General features: G+C 44.3%; 1 protein-coding gene across 1 annotated transcript in view; it reads left to right on the top strand.

Moving 5' to 3' along the window:
• LOC122921135 (solute carrier family 22 member 6-A-like) overlaps positions 1–20,846 on the top strand; it is a 136,657-nt gene that overhangs the window by 82,035 nt on the left and 33,776 nt on the right. The window contains exons 6-8 of the mRNA XM_044271136.1: positions 11,394–11,509; positions 13,392–13,606; positions 13,683–13,791. Of these exons, the coding sequence (XP_044127071.1) occupies positions 11,394–11,509; positions 13,392–13,606; positions 13,683–13,791 (440 nt within the window). The remainder of the gene's footprint in view (positions 1–11,393; positions 11,510–13,391; positions 13,607–13,682; positions 13,792–20,846) is intronic.

The raw sequence follows: 20,846 nt of genomic DNA, 5'->3' as shown, positions 1-20,846 counted from the left end.
GTTTCCATTGTGTTGATCTTAGGGTCGCTGTACTGGGACATGCGTTGTCCCCAACTTGTAAATCCATGAAATGGTGTCTCCTGCAGCTGTCCCTCTGGCTGTGAGAACGATCCCGCTGCTTGCCATCAATTGCAACGGCACCCCGGGCATAAAAGGGGGTAAAATCCGTTTTAGAGATATTCCCTTTCGAGGTGCACAGGCAGCTACTAAAGACGCCAATCTCCCAAACTGGAAACCATATGAATGCTGCATACAGCCGAATAGGAAAAACCATATGAAAGATTTACACTCCTAGCAGTCGAACTGGAACAGCATACAATCCTCCCCAAGAACGAGACCAAGCTCTGTGTTGAGGGTACAGCAGTGGACAGCCAGAGCTGTGTGTTTATTGTTCTTATATACACATTCTTACACATTAGTATAACCCACAGGGTTTTGTAAAACAACCAGTAATCCAGTACAATACACTCAGACACTCCCACACAAAATCATCCCCTTTGCCTGTGATACAATTACCTTACACAATGGGTTAATGTAATTATCACAGGCAGGAGAATACACAGTTTTTTACAATGTCTTCTGTCCTGGAGACAATTGGGAAGTAATCCAATTTATCTCCAAGGGCAGAGGCAAAACTCCATTAGCCACATGGTAGCAAAAGACAATAAAAGACATAGGAATATTTAGCTGTGCAGCTATTGCATAAAACATAGACATTTAACATATCCCTAGATGGCTCAGGTCTGGGTGCATATTATTAGGTGAATGGCACTCAGACTACATGAATACAGTTCAATTGCCATGGAGCCAAATTCTTTCACACTGTCTTTGCAGGGGAAAATCAAGCGTTTCAACATGGGGCCATAGTCTAAAGGAAGCAGACGGGCAACCAGGCTTCTCCAATGCAATGTGGAGAGATTGGTCTCGTCACACCCATCAATAAGGAGAATGGGGGCATCATACCTCCTGCAAGGCCCCTTGCTGCTTCCCTAAAATGACCGGAGTGGTTGATCACACTTGCACACGGCCACTCCATTCATGTCTATGGGAGTTCCGGAGATATTGGTGCACTGTACTCGGCTATCTCCGGAACACCCAAAGAAATGAATGGAGTGGCCTCGAACGTGTGTTATCGGCCGCTCCGATCATTTTAGGGGAGCAGCAAAAGGCCTGCACGGGGATACGCCATAAAAACTGCATGTGGTATTGAAAAAAATGAAACTTGTGCATTTTTTTTTTTTATATAAAAAATAACTGAATAAATTTGTGTGTAAGGGACCCTAAAGAGGACCTGTCAGCTCTCCTTCATGGTGCATATCTGTCAGCTGTAAATACTTGGATTTTTTTTCTTGAAATAGCAATGCATATTTTCACGGAACTCTATTCTGTGCACTTCCTCTGTTACATCTCTTGGAAATATATGAATAAAATGCCAACTGAACATTGGCATTGTGGTGATGGTGGGGTGTGTTTGTCATTACTAGTGTTGAGCGCGAATATTCGAATATCGAATTTTTTTCGCGAATATAGGCACTTCGCTAATTCGCAAATATTTCAAATATAGTGATATAAATTCGATATTTCGAATATTCGTTTTTTTTTTTTTTTAATATTTTTTTCTTTCCCACTTCCCTAAAGTTGTTCTTACCTGTCCTTTGGATTCCTGGCTTCCTGGCTGCTCCAGTCAGTGCCCGTTGCCGCTTTTGCCGACTTGCGTGCTCATGGAGCGTCCCCATCACCATGGGAACGTCTCCATATACTAGAATGTACTGTCGGATTTGAGAATTACGTTGAAATCGCAATTCGATTATTTCAAGTTATAATAATTGAATTTCGATTTTAACTTAAAGGCTACTCTCCTATTGAAATAGCAATGCGATTATTTCAAGTTATAATAATCGAATTTCGATTTTAACTTAGCACTGCTATATTCCATATTCGTTAATTCTAGCCTAATATGGAATATAGCAGTGCTAAGTTAAAATCGAAATTCGATTATTATAACTTGAATTAATCGAATTGCGATTTCAACTTGGACCTGGTTTACTATGGTTGGCTTGGTAGAATTAGCGAATATGACGAATATATTCGTTATATTCCACAAAACGAATATGGCGAATGTATTCGTTATATTCCACAAAACGAAGATAACGAAATATTCTCCATCTTCGTTTTAGCTACCTATTCATCAACTTCGCTAATTCTAGCAATCATATAGGAAAGTTTACTATAGAGACAGCTAAGTTTAATTCGCTATGCGATTATATGACTGCTTTTAAAAAAAAAAACAAATGGAATAATTATAATACCTGATAATTATTATAATTATTCTATTTATAAAAAAAAAGCAAAGTAATATAATCGCATAGCGAATTAAACTTAGCTGTCTCTATAGTAAACTTTCCTATATGATTGCTAGAATTAGCGAAGTTGATGAATAGGTAGCTAAAACGAAGATGGAGAATATTTCGTTATCTTCGTTTTGTGGAATATGACGAATACATTCGTTATCTTCGTTTTGTGGAAAATAACGAATATATTCGTCATATTCGCTAATTCTACCAAGCCATTGAAGCCAACCATAGTAAACCAGGTCCAAGTTGAAATCGCCATGCGATTAATATAACTCGAAGTAATCGCATGGCGATTTCAACTAGGTAATTACATTCCTCCACTCTCACACTCCTTCATCCAGCATAGGGCTGCTTCCCCAGGCTGTCAATCCAAGTCACCTCCCCCTCCTAACCCTACTATCCACAGCAAAGACAAAGACTTATATACTACCGGCACATACTGCAGCGCAGTGTCCGGCTTCACGTCTCACTCTGCCGATTCGGCTGTGTGCAGAGCAGTAGTTATGATTGCGATATTATGTCCCAGTTGTATATTCAGATTGTTACACCAGGGTGGAGGGGGGGGGGGGGGGGAGAGCTTGGACATAATATCGCTATCATAACTACTGCTCTGCACGCAGCCAAATCGGCAGAGTGAGACAAAAATTTGCATAGAAAGATAGCCTAATCCCTAATTAAATAAATAAAAATACATACAGTACAAATATATATTACTGCATATAGTGTTACTTTACTTTATGAATAAAAATGAATAATTTATATACATGTATATGTGCGTGTATATAAATATATATTATAATTATTATTATTTATATTATAATATAACTTGTAATATATTTTTATATTTGTAAAAAATGCATTGCTAGTTATCAATAATATCAGTATTTACATTTCTATGCAGTCATGCATTGCGATTGGTAGTGGAACTATGTATATACACAATATACTGCTGCACTGGATATAAATATAACATAAAAAACTTCTGGGGACTTAAGCTTATATTAGCAAATGTATATCAAATGAACTTTACTGAGGCTCTGAATAAGGTTGCACCCCATACCCCCTCCCCTACAGGCAGTCTGTGAATTAGATCGCACGCTATCTTTCTACACACTGATGCCCTGCCCTCCCATTCACTGAAAGCCGGTAGACAAAAGGAACTCCCTGTTTGGGGGAAGGGGGGTATTGTCTGCAGGCTGAAAGTGCAGGTTATTTTCTGGCTGGAGACCCTTTCACTGCGCTTCTGGTGGAGTACGTGTTTATTAACTAAAATCAGGACAATAGCTAAAATAATGACCAGCAATAAAAAATAGCAATACATATAAATAAGTGATAGATCCAGGAGCATACACAAACAAATAAATTAATATCCCATAAATACTGTAGGTCCTTCACTAACTGCCTGCTGTCTCTGTTATATGGCAAATTCCATTAAAAGATCGAAGCGCTGACATTGATAGTTACTTACCAACTTACTGACACCTTGTCTATACTGCAACAAATTGCTGTGAACTTTGATACATATATATATATATATTTGTGTGAGGCACTTACGGTAGTACAGTCAAGAACCTAGGAAATCAGGGAATAAGCGTAGTCGGTTGTGGTGTGCCGAAACCGAGGATGAGGTAGGCCTGAGAAAGAAGAGGGCCCACCCAAGGAAAGAGATGTGGAAGAAATGAGTTATTAATGAGTGAAGTGGTGGGAGGGTCAAGTTCAGACCTCGGACGGTGCAGGAGACAGGTAGAGGGGTGCCCTAAATAGGCTGGAGGCGGACCTCAGCCCCTTCCACAAATCCAGGCCAAAGCCTTCACACTTGTGTGAGGCACTTACGGTAGTACAGTGAAGAACCTAGGAAATCAGGGAATAAGCGTAGTCAGTTGTGGTGTGCCGAAACCGAGGATGAGGTAGGCCTGAGAAAGAAGAGGGCAAAAATGAAATAAACAGTTTATTGTATTCGATATACATGAAAGCTCAACCCGACATGTTTTGGAAAGCATTTCTTAACTCCCGTGTTGGATTGGGGATGTAACGTGCGAAAGCGGATGACTTCCAGCGCCCCAATTTCTTAATGACATGAGCCGGGATGTTGGCACTGGAGGCCGTGGACGCGGCCCCGATCCGAAAGGAGTGCCCAGAGTAGTTGGATGCGTTGAGGCCTAGTTGAGTGAGGGATGACCTGACATAGGTCATGAAGGTGGTGGTGGTGAGTACAGACCCACGCAGTTGAAGTAGTGGCTGAAAGGGTAGGAACTTGTGATGCTGTTTGTATGCGTCCAGAACCCCGACTGGGCACCATCTGTTCTGCGTAGGGTAGTATGGAATGTTCACGGGTGAGAGCTGACTGCTTTTGGAGTGAGGTAAGGTTAGGATATAATGATCCCCGTGTTTCGTCAAGTGGGAGGCTAGCAGATAATGTGTGGTTTGGGTCGCCGAGGTCGTGGTGAATTCCCCGGGCCTCAGGAATCCGTAGAAGGCCAGGTACATCACTGTTTTGATGATGGAGTTGGTATCAGCTTCAAAAGGTCTGGTGTCTAATAAGTCGGATAATGCCTTGAAAATGTGACTGTTAATGGGCAGTCTCTGTGTCGGCCGTGCGGGTTCTGTCTTCTGAATGCCTTTGAGTATGGTTTTGATTTGGTGTGAGGCCATGAAACTGATGTTGTTAGGGTGTATGATTAGCATGTGATGTTGGATGCCGGTGAGATAGAGTTTGATGGTGTTGTATGACAGTTTGAGCTTGAGGTGGCAAAAGGAAGCAAACCCCAGCAGGGAAGTCATGACAAATGGGTGCGCGATGTTGTGTTCCAACAGGAATTTGTTAAACAGTGCGAATGCTCTGTTGTATGACCTGCGTGTGTTGTCTGATGCCATGTGCAGAATGGGATAATGACTGGCTATGGCGCATGATGACATCTAATCCAGAATGAGCTGGTGAAATGACGGGGTGATGGAGGCCGTGGGTGACGCTGACGGGAGAGCCTGATGAAACGCCTGAAATTGGAAACGAGACAGATTGTCAGCTGCCGTATTGCACCTTCCCGGGACGTGGAAGCAGTGTATGAAGAAATTGTTGCAAGCTGCCAACCAAGTAAGCCTGCGCAGGAACCTCATGATTGTGAGGGATTTGGACCGACCCTTGTTAATGATCTGGCAGGTTGCCTGGTTGTCTGAGTAGCATCGGACCGACCTGTTTGCCCATGAATGACCCCACGCCACGGCGGCCGCCACGATAGGGTAGATCTCGAACAGAGCCGAGGTAGTGGAGAATCCTTCCAAACCCTGGACCGCAGGAGGCCAGCTACCCCACAGCCAATCGTTCCCAAAAATGGCCGCGAAGCCTGTGGTGGATGCCGCATCTGACCAGATAGATGGGGAAGAGTCCGATAGCTGAGGGAGGAACATGCTCCTGCCGTTCCAGGCGGACAGAAATCTTCTCCACATACCCAGATCTGCAGTGGCGTGGGCATCCAGGGGCAGCCTGTGAGAGTCGTGAAGAAAAAGGGGGAAAAGGCGCAGAAGCCGTGAAATGAACGAGCGACCCTGGGGAATGATGCGCATGGCAAAGTTCAGGGAACCCAATAGGGACTGTAACTCCTTGCGATTGCAGTTGCCGAGTTGAAGGTAATTGTCTATGTGGTTGAGAATAACCTGGATCTTCCCGAGTGGCAAACTGGCTTGCATAGAGGCAGAATCCAACTGAATGCCCAAGAAGGTGATGACTGTGTCCGGCCCCTCTGTTTTCTTGGTGGAGATGGGTACCCCAAGTTCCCCGAACAGCTTGATGGTGGCCCTGAGGCTGGCGGGAGGGGAGATGTTTTCCTCCACGAGTAGAAAGTCATCAAGGTAATGCAGGACCATCGGGCATCTTGCTACGTTCAGGAGCAACCAGCATAGTGCCTCCGCGAATGTGTCAAAGATGGCCGGGCTACTCTTGGATCCGAAGGTCAACCGGGAGAAAAAATAATAGTTTCCGGACCACTTGATGCCATGAAGGTGCCACAGCGACGGGTGAATGGGTAGCAATTTGAACGCATTGGCGATGTCGGTTTTGCTGAGCCATGCTCCGACCCCTGCTTGCCTGATGGCGGTGATGGCGTGATCTATGGTGGTGTATTGGAGTGAGAATTCTTCCGACGGAATGAGGGAGTTGAGACTGGGGTCGGCTGAACCGTGTGGTGCCGATAAATCGATGATTAGCCTCTGTTTCTGGGAAGATTTCCCGGTGACGATGCCAATGGGATTGGTGCGCCATGTGGTGAATGGGGGTGTCTTGAATGGTCCTAGCACAAAGCCCTCTGCGACTTCCTGGGCTATGAGGGCGTCAATTGCGGTGGGGTTGCCCTGGGCGGATAGGAGATTTGGACATTCCAGGGTGCCTGTCGGCATGTGCAGGATGCCCGTGTGAAAGCCTTCTGTCAGACCCGCCACGAGGAAATCCGTGAGATGTCTGGATGGGTGCTGAGACATGAATGCTGTAAAAACCGGCATATTTATGGTCGATAGATACGGTTTAGAAAACATTTTATTTGGACACATTGACTTGGCATGAGCCCGGAAACAATTGGTACAAATGTGCAACAACCTACACCCGCTATAATTGCAGGATCCCACATTAAAATTGTTGCAAATCTGGGACTTGCCCAGAAACTTGATTGGCCGCCCCAGCTTGTCCCGGGTTGATTTCTCCGTGACCCCGGAGGGGCCGGCCGCTTGAGAGGGGGCTTGTCTGTCCGCCGCGTTCGGGCAGAAATTGGTGGTGTGGGCCGTGGAGGAGCAGTGCACACAAGCTGGCGTCCTCAGGCCTGCGAAGTGTCGGCAAAAAATGACAGTGTCGATTCTAGCCCAGTTGGAGCGGACTCCGTACTGGGAGAAAGCCCCTGCCACCTTTGCCGAAAAAGATCTATGGTAGTCATAGAATGCCGACCCCCCATATTTGTTGCCCAGGTCCACCAGTTTGTGCATGTAGAGGTCGAGCTCCTCCCTTCTGTTAGGGTAGACCGTGCAGATGACCTCCCTGTAGATGCCGAAAGCCAACACAAATTCTGGAATAGACAGTTTTCTATTGAGGCGGGCATCCCTAGATTTGACCACAACCGAGACATCGTCGTAGGCATAAGTTTTGTTCTCGACAATATCTTGAGAGGCAATCAGGAGGGAGGCCAGGTTCACATCCTTACCTTCCAGAATGTCCCTTTTCAAGTGCTCCGGTATCATGTGCGCCGGGCTGACTTCTTGGTCATCTGGGTTGATGGATGGCACGCCCACTGGCAAACCGGATGGTGCCGGTGACGCTGCCGGTGGTGGCCCTGCCAAGGAGAGGGATGTGGTGACCGACTCCAGCCTCTCTAACCTGTCGTTGACCCTGGACATGGACGTCATCAAAGAGGCCAGCATGGCGTGTATGTCCCCCGTGATGGACTGGCTGGGTCCTTCCCCTGCCTCCGCGTTACTGGTTGACGTGCGCAGTAGTCGGAAAAGCTCCGCTTTCCTTGCCGTGGCGGGGAAGGGAATCTGCCGTCTCCTCAATTCCGTCGTGATACGCGGAATTGTCTAGGATCTGATGGACGCTGGGCTGGCAAGATCGTCTCCCTGGGCTAAGGTGATGGATCTGGCCGGAGTGCCAGGAAGGGAAAAGTTCTCAATTCCTTCCAGAGACATGCTAAAACAGAATAGTTTGTTATTGTGGGGAAACACAGGATCGTGCTGGCAAGCTAGCTATGCCGGATGGCGAAATAATTAAGCCTAGGATGGTGACAGATGAGGCCCTGCTAATTGCCGAGCGGCTTGAGAGGCTCTATCTATGAGTTGGCGCGAGGGGTTGATGAGGCCACTGACGTGGTGGCAGGAGTGTGAGGCCTCTCGGTGACTTGTAAGACAGGACTAGGGAAAGGGAGTGACAGGTGAGGCCCTCTCTATGCAACAGCGAGGCGGCTTACTAACGAGTGGCGCGATGGGCGGCTGCCTCCGAGCGTGTGAGGCGGGGTGTTGGCCTCGCGGACCACTGACTGATGGCGAAGCCAAGAGGGGGTTAATCTAGTGGGATTCCGAAGCCCCTAATGCCAGCACGCTGACCCTAACGGGATGGAGTGAAATGTAGGAAAATAAACGATTGAGCAGGTGTACGTACCTGGTAGCAAGAACAAGACACAGGATACGTGCAGCGTAAATAAGTCTAAGCTTGACCGCCTAAAAGAGGGGTAGACAGAAGTGTTATGACGAGAGTTGACTGTGGTCTGAACGTTAGCATGACCTGAGAGGATTGCGTCGTGAGTTGCAATGGTGACCCGGTATGGTGGATGGTATGTGAAATGAGGCCCCGTGCCGTGGCGGAAGGTGTGAACGCGGACCCCCCATTTTTTTTTTTTTACATGGCTGGTTTCACTGAGATATTAATGTAGAAATGAAACCGGGGGTATTTTTGATTTTAATAAAATGTTTTTTTTTTGTTATTTTTTTTATTTATATATGGCGGGTTTAATTTTTTTTTTTTTTTTTTCTTATGGCGGTTGTTTTTTTTTTTGTATATGGGGGGTTTATTTTTTTTTATTTTTTTTCATATGGCGTTTTTTTTTTTTTTTTTTACATATGGCGTTTTTTTTTTTTTTTTTCTCATTTAACATGTTTTTTTTTTCATATGGCGTTTTTTTTTTTTTTTTTTCTATGGCGGGTTTTTCCGGTGGTTGTGTGATGCGTTTTGAATGGTGTGGCTTTTATTGTGGTGGATTTTAATAGGCACATGGATGTTGGCATGACGGGTGTGTTCCCTGATGCAGGCTTGTGATGATTAACTTGCGCCCCCCCCTGAATGCGCTGGCTGATGGAGGGGAGCGGTAGCTGGATCTGTGGTGCTGGTGCAGGGGTGTGCGTGCGGCACCCCTCGGCTCCCCACCCCCACACACACACACAGCGCACGTGCGCGGCACCTGTGGCCGGCCGCCAGGCTGCCGCGCACGCGCAGCGCCCCCGCCGCGCATGCGCAAACCGGGCGTCGGGACGCGGCGGTCGCCATCGGCAGCGCGGCAGGAGGACGGAGGCGCGGGGAAGAGGGGGACCGCGGCACTGGTGTTGTCTGTGGAGGGGGAGCGTGTGGAGCGGCCGGGTTGCGGCGAGCATCTGGTGACAGTGAGAGGGCGGGCATGCCGCTGAGCTGGGCGAGGGGTGTGAGGGGAAGGAATGTGTGGGATGATTGGTGAGGTTGGTGGCTGCCATGGGAACCTGGTACACATGTTTGGCAGCGCTAGGAGTGGGGATGCGGTGTGGTACGCGTGCATGCATGACCGGAAAAATGTGGCAAACATGAAAACCGTGACTTGGAGTGAAACTGTGACATGGTTGAAAAAGAAATGGTGAAATGAACGAGCTGGTACAGGGGCAGCCGTGAGGCCCTGTGCTGTACCGTATGACAAGACTCACAGTTTAACGGGCAAAACGGGACCCGCAGCTAAAATAATGACCAGCAATAAAATATAGCAATGAATAAAAAATAGCAATACATTTAAAATAGTATAGATCCCCCCCCTCCACCCTGGTGTAACAATCTGAATATACAACTGGGACATAATATCGCAATCATAACTACTGCTCTGCACACAGCCGAATCGGCAGAGTGAGACGTGAAGCCGGACACTGCGCTGCAGTATGTGCCGGTAGTATATAAGTCTTTGTCTTTGCTGTGGATAGTAGGGTTAGGAGGGGGAGGTGACTTGGATTGACAGCCTGGGGAAGCAGCCCTATGCTGGATGAAGGAGTGTGAGAGCGGAGGAATGTAATTACCTAGTTGAAATCGCCATGCGATTACTTCGAGTTATATTAATCGCATGGCGATTTCAACTTGGACCTGGTTTACTATGGTTGGCTTCAATGGCTTGGTAGAATTAGCGAATATGACGAATATATTCGTTATATTCCACAAAATGAAGATAACGAATGTATTCGTCATATTCCACAAAACGAAGATAACGAAATATTCTGCATCTTCGTTTTAGCTACCTATTCATCAACTTCGCTAATTCTAGCAATCATATAGGAAAGTTTACTATAGAGACAGCTAAGTTTAATTCGCTATGCGATTATATTACTTTGCTTTTTTTTTATAAATAGAATAATTATAATAATTATCAGGTATTATAATTATTCCATTTGTTTTTTTTTTTAAAAGCAGTCATATAATCGCATAGCGAATTAAACTTAGCTGTCTCTATAGTAAACTTTCCTATATGATTGCTAGAATTAGCGAAGTTGATGAATAGGTAGCTAAAACGAAGATGGAGAATATTTCGTTATCTTCGTTTTGTGGAATATAACGAATACATTCGCCATATTCGTTTTGTGGAATATAACGAATATATTCGTCATATTCGCTAATTCTACCAAGCCAACCATAGTAAACCAGGTCCAAGTTGAAATCGCAATTCGATTAATTCAAGTTATAATAATCGAATTTCGATTTTAACTTAGCACTGCTATATTCCATATTAGGCTAGAATTAACGAATATGGAATATAGCAGTGCTAAGTTAAAATCGAAATTCGATTATTATAACTTGAAATAATCGCATTGCTATTTCAATATGAGAGTAGCCTTTAAGTTAAAATCGAAATTCGATTATTTAAATCGCATATTAATCGCGATAACAAGAATAATGACGAATATTCGATTTCTACGAATATAAAACGAATATTCTATCGAATATTCGCGAATTTCGTCGAAATCGAATATGGCACCTGCCGCTCATCACTAGTCATTACACATTGCAACACTTTCCAGTCAGCGATGACAATGTAAGGCAGTGTAGGGACACACCCATTAAAACGGGGAACGGCAATAACAGCAATAATCAATTTACTCATTACATTTCCATGGGGAATAGGAGAGTTTAAAAAAATATGCTCAGAACTGCTTTCTTTTATGAGGAATACAAGTATTTACTAAAACAGAAATGTTATGACTATGACCATAACCAAGTACTGTTCTTTTTCCAGATGTGATCTTTAGCTTTTTTATGTCTTCTAATATTCTTATTCATTCTCACAATAGTCGCTAAAGGCTGACATGATGAAAGAATTGGCTAGTAGCAAATCATCCTATTCAGTTTTGGATTTGGTCCGAACTAGCAATGTGCGGAGAACTTCCATTGCTGTGAGCTTTGTATGGTAAGCAGGCGTTACCCCGTGTCACTATCATGATAAATGAATGTGGAACTTCTATTATGTCTATTATTGTCAGGTTCGGGTGTGGGAGGGAAACACCGCACCCAACATAGGAGATAATGGGGTGAGGGAATAAGGCCTGGAAACTAGGGAAAGGGAGATAGACACCTCCTAGTAAAACCCTAATCTAACTACCATTTTGAACAGACCCCAGAGGTAGGTGAGTTCATGCACAGGAATACCTAATGTTCAAACTCACCCTATAGGATCCTGGCGCTAATGTCAGGACTGAGACAACCTGTTCTGCCAAAAGGAAGGACGAACAGGAGTCTCCCTCAGGCCTTAATGCAAATGATAGGGAAATACAACACACAAAATAACCCCAAAAAATACAAAAAGAAATCACTTAACTTCAAGTGGCTATGGCAGCACCAGGAACTCACCTGAGATCCATACACCAGCTATCAAAAACTCAAACTAAAGCTATAAGCGATATAGCATAGTGGGAGAAACAACAATAAATAGAGAAGGTAAATGACCATAATAACCACACCTGGGCAAAGAAGGTGTGGCAAGCACCATAAACAACACAGATGTCATTTGATCCAAACAGAAAACATGTCAGATCAAACCATGTGTTTCCAGTCTTACCGACCTCCTGCTACCTGTCGCGGGAACGTCCGTGACAATTATTCATTTCTGACTAAAATAGAGAGACGTCAGCTATTATGTGGGGGAAATTCTGTACCAACAGTTGCAACGAGCCACCCCCTAGGGCCGATCATGTCCTAGGTCTTTAGGAATACTGAGGGGTGTGATGCAAGCTTTACTTGCATCAACTTGATTCCAGACAATATTCAGGCTTTACTTATATTCCGGCTTTCTCTTGATCCCAGCAGGCTGTGGCACAAACTGGCAGGCATGCTTGATAACTCAGCTTTTATTCTCTCTGCTGTGCTAAACTTTGCTTGGGTCTGGTTACTGGACTTTCTGGTATCCTTGGATTGGGGTGCCTTTGGCTGTTGTCCCCCTTCTGACACTCAGTAAGCAAATCAGCATGGCATCCTGGTGCTCTACAAGCTCTTCCTTTTGAAGGCTCCAGCTGGAGAACTATTTCCCCTTGCTGCTATATCTTCTGGCTGCCGGAGAACACTTTACCCTTGTTGTTATATCTTCCATACATCTGTTCCCATGGCAAACATACCTTAGCCTGCACTGGCTGTTATAGGCACGTGTGGTGCCCTAGCTTAGACTTCACTTTCTAGACTAGACTAGACTGGAACTGCTGCCCCTGCATTCTGGTAAGAAGCAGGACTGGCGGGGGAATGGGATGGTGAGTTCCATTCTATCCAAGTATCTGTCTGCCATTTATGCTGAAATCTGCTGGTGAACCAGGCATATTACATGTAGAAAACAGTTGCATAACAATAATATCAATACATACTTGTGGAGGACCTGGAAATAAATACAAGAATTACATTGGTGTTAGCAATAAAAGACTGTAGAATGGTGAAAGAATAGTAATACCACTCCAGGGTATTACAAAGTCACAATCATGAAGATCACCACTGAGTGTCAGGTCCAGGACAAGGAAGAATAGGCAGGTGCCCAGATTGCAATTTGGCGGGAGGCACAGTTTTTTAAAGTAAATATAATGCCTTTTGAAGAGGACCTGTCTCCTCTCCTGACAGGTTGGGGAAATGTAAGTAGTTACTAAAACAGAAACAGTACTATTAGGTATACAAATTGTTTTGGACTTTCAAGAAAGAAGTTGTGAAAATTGTCTCCTATCTCTACAAATGCAAAGAAAAGGAGGCAAGAATCTTCTTAGTATTAGGTATATAATACAAAATATCTATACTAAAAATGTTCTACTATTGTCCAGGTTCTCCACAAGTTTTGCCTATTATGGTTTAGCTATGGACCTTCAAAAATTCGGAGTCAGCATATATCTTATTCAGGTCATCTTTGGAGCTGTTGATTTTCCAGCCAAGCTAATCTCCACCACAAGCATGATCTACATTGGACGAAGAGTGACACAGTTCTTTTCCCTCGTCCTTGGAGGACTGGCAATATTGGCAAACATTTTTGTGCCAAAAGGTAAGAAAACAATTCTAGTATCTCCTCTGAACTCTTCTGTCTATGCACAAGAGTCTTAATAATGTTGTCTTTTCAGAGCTTCAGATAGTGAGGACCAGCTTGGCAGTATTTGGAAAGGGATGCTTAGCCGCATCGTTTAGTTGTGTTTTTCTTTACACCACAGAATTGTACCCTACAGTCATCAGGTAGGTGTCTCCAGCTGTGACTTTAACTGAAATGAATCCTAATGAAATCATATATAGAAGTATTAGTAAACTTTTCCCAATCCTATCCTTTGTCTGTCTGTCTATATATCATCTAGCATCTATCTCTCTATCTTAAACTCAAATTGTGCTATTCCACTAGAGAGTGCTATTGCTACATCTGCATTCAGTTGTACAGTATAGTAACAGATTGGTCACTTGCAGCACATCATTCTTCACTATAGATGTTAATACAGTATTTACTGACTCAGTATAATTGGTGGAATTTTTTTATGCACTATAGAGATGATACAGTATTAGTGCTATTACGTATAAAATCACATTCAATAATTTAATCTTTAAATATATAAGGCACATCCATGTTATTGAGAACTGGCATCTAGAAATAGTTATATGGAATGAACACCTTACCTGTACTGAAGTTACAGGCTCCGTGACATAACAGTCACAAATGATCCTTTTTGATGTTCTTTATGATGGATCCTGGTGCAGGGTCCGGTTGCCCAACGGGGTACCAAAGAATCCTCCAGTAGGCCCAAGCTTTAAGAATAATAGACCCCTAATAAAACAGGGCCCTTAAGGCCCTATATGCACAGAGGGTGGGCCCAAGGGACTTTAGTCCGATGTTGTCCTGTTGTAACGGGTCTGTTTGACATTTTTATGTTACAACAGGACAACATCGTCTGGAATTAAAGTAGGGGTCCCAGTCCAACCATTTAAATCGAGTAGAGGAGATCAATATCACGCTAAAGATATTTTCCAACACTTTCATTGCTTCCCTCTACCACTAAGTGGACTTTCAACTCTTGCAGGTGTTGGCCTGGCAAGTACTGATGTGACCTGGGAATTAGCGGTCATCCTCATGATCATCATAATAATAAAACTATATATAATCAAAGAATTCCTCCCATGTATGTAAACTGTAGTAAACGTGTGTTGAATACTAAAGACATTCAGCTGCATAAACATATCTAGTACTGCATGAATTCCACAGAGCATAGTAAACTGAACAGAATCTAATAGAAAAGATCTAATTTACATAATGAATACATCTAGCTTTTGAGGTTAAATTCCATGTTTAGAGCATGAAAAACTGATTAGATCCATGCTAATTTGCATCATTAGCTCTAACACTGCTCCAATAAAAGAGTGGGAAACAATAATCATAAAATCATAAAAAAAGACAAAGACATGACAAACCTGACATGCAAGAGGCTCTGTATACAGCAACGAGAATTAAAGATTATGTTGTAGACCTTTGGATGCTCTTATGTTTTACTATTGCATTTCCAGTGGTTCCTAAGTGGTGCTGCATCCCCAGGACACTGTTGATGTGGTACCATGTGTTGCTGCTTGGGATAGTAAGGCGTGGTGCACGTCAATGGAAAAGGGGTCCAGAGAGTCAGGGTCACAACAGCAGACATCACAGTGCAAGTTAACCCATGAAAGTGCAATAAAGTAGGGAGTTGATAGCTTTACATAGTAGCAATAGGGGCAAATGTCTACAAATGTCCATACTTCAAAGTACTGTTGCAGGGCACTGTGCATTACACCAGGGATGGCCAATCTGCGTCTCTCCAGCTGTTGTAAAACTACAACTCCCAGCATGCCCTGCTGTAGGCTGATAGCTGTAGCTAATCTGGGCATGCTGGGAGTTGTAGTTTTGTAACAGCTGGACAGCAGAAGGTTGGCCATCCCTATTATAGGCTAAAAAAATCACGTTCCTAATAGATTTATATGAAAAGATTTGTTATGTTTATCATAGGCTGTTTCAAACACCCATCCGCACACACACACCCAGGCTGGTCTGCCCGTTGTTCAGAAAAATCCATCAGAGACGGATGGCTCTCTTTGTAGCTCGAATCTCTGTTCTCCTAAGTGGTTATAAACCCTTTTTTAAGATGAATTATGGGTAGTTTGATAATGCTTCATTTAGACTGCGGAGCTGTCGGGAAGATTATCGGGAATGAACATTCCTACGAACGTTCATTCCTGATAATCTGCCCATGTAAAGGTCCTGCAGATCACCCTATGAATGAGCAAAATGCGCATTCCTCTGGTGAAATGATCTCTACAGTGAACAGTTCATTCATGGTTTCTGGGTAGCAAATTGTGCTGTGTAAACATGATGAGCGATAAGCAAATGTAAATGCAGCTGTCTGCTAGTGAGCGCAGTGTTAATGTACCTTTAGATTTCATCTTAAAGGGAATCTGTCTACAGTTTTAGGGCTCTTTCACACCTGCGTTCTTTTCTTCCGGCATAGAGTTCCGTCGTCGGGGCTCTATGCCGGAAGAATCCTGATCAGTTTTATCCTAATGCATTCTGAATGGAGTGAAATCCGTTCAGGATGCATCAGGATGTCTTCAGTTCCGGAACGGAACATTTTTTGGCCGGAGAAAATACCGCAGCATGCTGCGCTTTTTGCTCCGGCCAAAAATCCTGAAGACTTGCCGCAAGGCCGGATCCGGAATTAATGCCCATTGAAAGGCATTGATCCGGATCCGGCCTTAAGCTAAACGTCGTTTTGGCGCATTGCCGGATCCGACGTTTAGCTTTTTCTGAATGGTTACCATGGCTGCCGTCCTGGCAGCCATGATAAAGTGTAGCGGGGAGCGGGGGAGCAGTATACTTACCGTCCGTGCGGCTCCCGGGGCGCTCCAGAGTGACGTCAGGGCGCCCCACGCACATGGATGACGTGATCGCATGGCACGTCATCCATGCGCATGGGGCGCTCTGACGTCATTCTGGAGCGCCCTGGGAGCCGCACGGACTGTAAGTATACCGCTCCCCCGCTCCCCACTACTACTATGGCAACCAGGACTTTAATAGCGTCCTGGCTGCCATAGTAACACTGAACTCATTTTGAAGACAGATCCGTCTTCAAATGCTTTCAGTACACTTGCGTTTTTCCGGATCCGGCGTGTAATTCCGGCAAGTGAAGTACACGCCGGATCCGGACAACGCAAGTGTGAAAGAGGCCTTATAGTGTCCAAACTAATGGCAGAATATACTAGTAAGGCTACTTTCACACTGGCGTTTTGGCTTTCCGTTTGTGAGATCCATTCAGGGATCTCACAAGCGGTCCAAAATGGATCAGTTTTGCCCTAATGCATTCTGAATGGAAAAGGATCTGCTCAGAATGCATCAGTTTGCCTACGTTCTGTCTCCATTCTGCTTTTGAGGCGGACACCAGAACGCTGCTTGCAGCTTTTTGGTGTCTGTCTGACGAAACTGAGCCAAACGGATCCGTTCTAACACACAATGTAAGTAAATGGGGACTAATCAGTTTTCTATGACACAATCTGGTACAATATAAAACGGATCCGTCTTGGCTATGTTGAAGATAATACAAACGGATCCGTTCTGAACGGATGCAGACGGTTGTATTATTTGAACGGATCCATCTGTGCAGATCCATGACGGATCCGCACCAAACGCAAGTGTGAAAATAGCCTTACAGAGCCTCTTAGGAAAATGCTGGGTCACACATTCTTTAATTGATCCAGTCATTCTGCTAAAATCTTGTACTGAACAGCTCCAATACATAATGTTGAGTCCCAAATATTCATGAACTCTTGGCTTTCTCCACCTCTGCTGTTAATTCAGTTGGAAAAAAAAGTCAAACAGCTGCAGGGGGTGGAGAAAGCCAGAAGAGGCAGAGGGGTGGAGAAAGCCAGAAGAGGCAGAGGGGTGGAGAAAGCCAGAAGAGGCAGAGGGGTGGAGAAAGCCAGAAGAGGCAGAGGGGTGGAGAAAGCCAGAAGAGGCAGAGGGGCGGAGAAAGCCAGAAGAAGCAGAGGGGTGGAGAAAGCCAGAAGAGGCAGAGGGGTGGAGAAAGCCAGAAGAGGCAGAGGGGGGAGAAAGCCAGAAGAGGCAGAGGGGCGGAGAAAGCCAGAAGAGGCAGAGGGGCGGAGAAAGCCAGAAGAGGCAGAGGGGCGGAGAAAGCCAGAAGAGGCAGAGGGGTGGAGAAAGCCAGAAGAGGCAGAGGGGTGGAGAAAGCCAGAAGAGGCAGAGGGGTGGAGAAAGCCAGAAGAGGCAGAGGGGCGGAGAAAGCCAGAAGAGGCAGAGGGGCGGAGAAAGCCAGAAGAGGCAGAGGGGTGGAGAAAGACAGAAGAGGCAGAGGGGTGGAGAAAGCCAGAAGAGGCAGAGGGGTGGAGAAAGCCAGAAGAGGCAGAGGGGTGGAGAAAGCCAGAAGAGGCAGAGGGGCGGAGAAAGCCAGAAGAGGCAGAGGGGCGGAGAAAGCCAGAAGAGGCAGAGGGGTGGAGAAAGCCAGAAGAGGCAGAGGGGCGGAGAAAGCCAGAAGAGGCAGAGGGGTGGAGAAAGCCAGAAGAGGCAGAGGGGTGGAGAAAGACAGAAGAGGCAGAGGGGTGGAGAAAGCCAGAAGAAGCAGAAGGGTGGAGAAAGCCAGAAGAGGCAGAGGGGCGGCGAAAGCCAGAAGAGGCAGAGGGGTGGAGAAAAACAGAAGAGGCAGAGGGGTGGAGAAAGACAGAAGAGGCAGAGGGGCGGAGAAAGCCAGAAGAGGCAGAGGGGTGGAGAAAGACAGAAGAGGCAGAGGGGTGGAGAAAGACAGAAGAGGCAGAGGGGTGGAGAAAGACAGAAGAGGCAGAGGGGTGGAGAAAGCCAGGAACTTATGAATATCAGGACTCCGCATGCACTGGAGCAGAACCCAGCAGCATAAAACTGGGGATAAATTCCCTTAAATAAGTGTTTCCAACCACTTAAGTGAACAGAGATGAGAGCTATGGAGTGAACTGTTAGCTTATCTGATGCATTTTTCCTGAACAGGGGATATATCAGCCTGCAGAATGTGTGAAAACAAGTAGAAGTAGAAGACAAATAGAGCGACATTTTCAAAGAAAACCTACTGGGGAAATACGTTTTAGCCCATAATAGGTGGTGCATTTCAATAAAAATAAAAAATAAACCTCCATAACTGTACATAGCCCCTTAGTCACCACCAATACAACTTTTTACTGACATAAACAAATGGGGTTTTAGCTAAAGAGCTGGCTTTAACCTCTTAGTGACTAATGATGGACTGTGTACTAGTTTGGGTTAAGCACCAAAGTGCTCTGGTGCTCGAGTAGAATGCTTCCAAATGCTCGGGTGCTCTATAAAGCACTCAAGCACAATGGAAGTCAATGGGAGAACCTGAGCATTAAACCAGGTACCCCTTGCTCTGAAGAGGGGAGGGTGTTGGGACTCTAGTTCGGCTTAGGATTCCCTATGTCCATATATGGATTCAGTGCTTGGGGACACACAGTGTATTTAACTCTTATTTAGCCTCTGTTTCAGAAAAGTTTCTGGCGGGATTCCAACTCACAACCTTCTACATTAAAGCTAAGAATCTTAACCCCTACACAATAGAGCTACATGGCCAGTTACTAAAAAAACAAAAACAAACAAAACAAAAAAAAAAATATATATATATATATATGAGACTTCCACTGTATAGGAATACTTGCTGTATAAGTATTCCTATACAGCAGAAGTCTCATATATATACAGTACAGACCAAAAGTTTGGACACACCTTTTCATTCAAAGCGTTGTCTTTATTTTCATGACTTTATTTTCATGACTGGTTTGGGGTGAGCTGGACCGCAGAGTGAAGGCAAAAGGGCCAACAAGTGCTAAGCATCTCTGGGAACTCCTTCAAGACTGTTGGAAGACCATTTCAGGTGACTACCTCTTGAAGATCAAGAGAATGCCAAGAGTGTGCAAAGCAGTAATCAAAGCAAAAGGTGGCTACTTTGAAGAACCTAGAATATTACATATTTTCTGTTGTTTCACACTTTTTTGTTATGTATATAATTCCACATGTGTTAATTCATAGTTTTGATGCCTTCAGTGTGAATCTACAATTTTCATACTTCATGAAAATAAAGAAAACTCTTTGAATGAGAAGGTGTGTCCAAACTTTTGGTCTGTACTGTATATATATATATATATATATATATATATATATTTTGTAACTGGCCATGCAGTTGTGTAGTGTAGTGGTTAACATTCTGGGCTGTAATGTAGAAGTCATCAAAACCTACAACCACCTCATATTATCCAAGTTGTCCCCAGATCAAAACGCCTAATAAATCCCAACCAAAAGAATGATCAATGGGAATATGACTATAAAATGTATAATAATCTTTATTCGTCAAAATATATAATTTAAATACAATAATAAGAAGAAAGAGGTATGATGGAAAGCGATCCAGAAAAGATATACATAGGGTACATAGATCAGATACAGCACTTATGTCACAGATGTAATAATGGAAAGCAAACACCAAACTCTTATATCTAGCTACACAGTAAAGCCAAAAAGATACCGCAGAGTCCTAATAGTTGTACTCCACCAGTTGGGGCGAAAAAATACACGCCCCCAAAAAAGTTTGTTGATCAAGCTGGATAATTCAGGCTCTCCACCAGGGCAATAACAAATTGAAGCCCAAGGTAGTAGATTAAACTAAAACTATAAGGCTGAGTACATATAGGAACTTAATGATACCAAGGGCTAGGTGCTTAGATATTGCACAAAGTTATAAATGCTCCACTTGGCTACTAGCTGAATATATAGTGCTGAATACATACAAAATCTAGTTAGCCCTAAAGCTGAATACATCTAGAGGCTTATAATACCTGAAGCAGGGTACAAGAATATTGCACAGAGCTGCAGATACTATACTATACTAGACTTCTAGCTAGCTATATATTTGCTGAATACATAAAAAGTACACAGAGGCCTAGGTGCTATGCTTTACCGGAGCAGTAGTACTGGTGCCGTGCTAAGTACATATAAATAATAACATATAGTAATCAAATCAATAGTTGCACACATACTGTATGTACATGCAAAAAGATAACAAACTACTCAGGGGAACAGTCCATATGCAGCTATAGCAACCTACCCACAGACATTATGTGCAATATGCTGAAGTATCACCCCACACACAAACACCTCGACATGTGTTTTGCCCCTCAGACTTCGTCAGGAACTTGTGAGTGTAGAAGGTTGTGAGTTTGAATCCCGTCAGAAACTT

This window comes from Bufo gargarizans, chromosome 10 (genome assembly GCF_014858855.1).
Source record: "Bufo gargarizans isolate SCDJY-AF-19 chromosome 10, ASM1485885v1, whole genome shotgun sequence".
NCBI lineage: Eukaryota > Metazoa > Chordata > Amphibia > Anura > Bufonidae > Bufo > Bufo gargarizans.
This window is presented reverse-complemented; position numbering and strand designations above follow the sequence as displayed.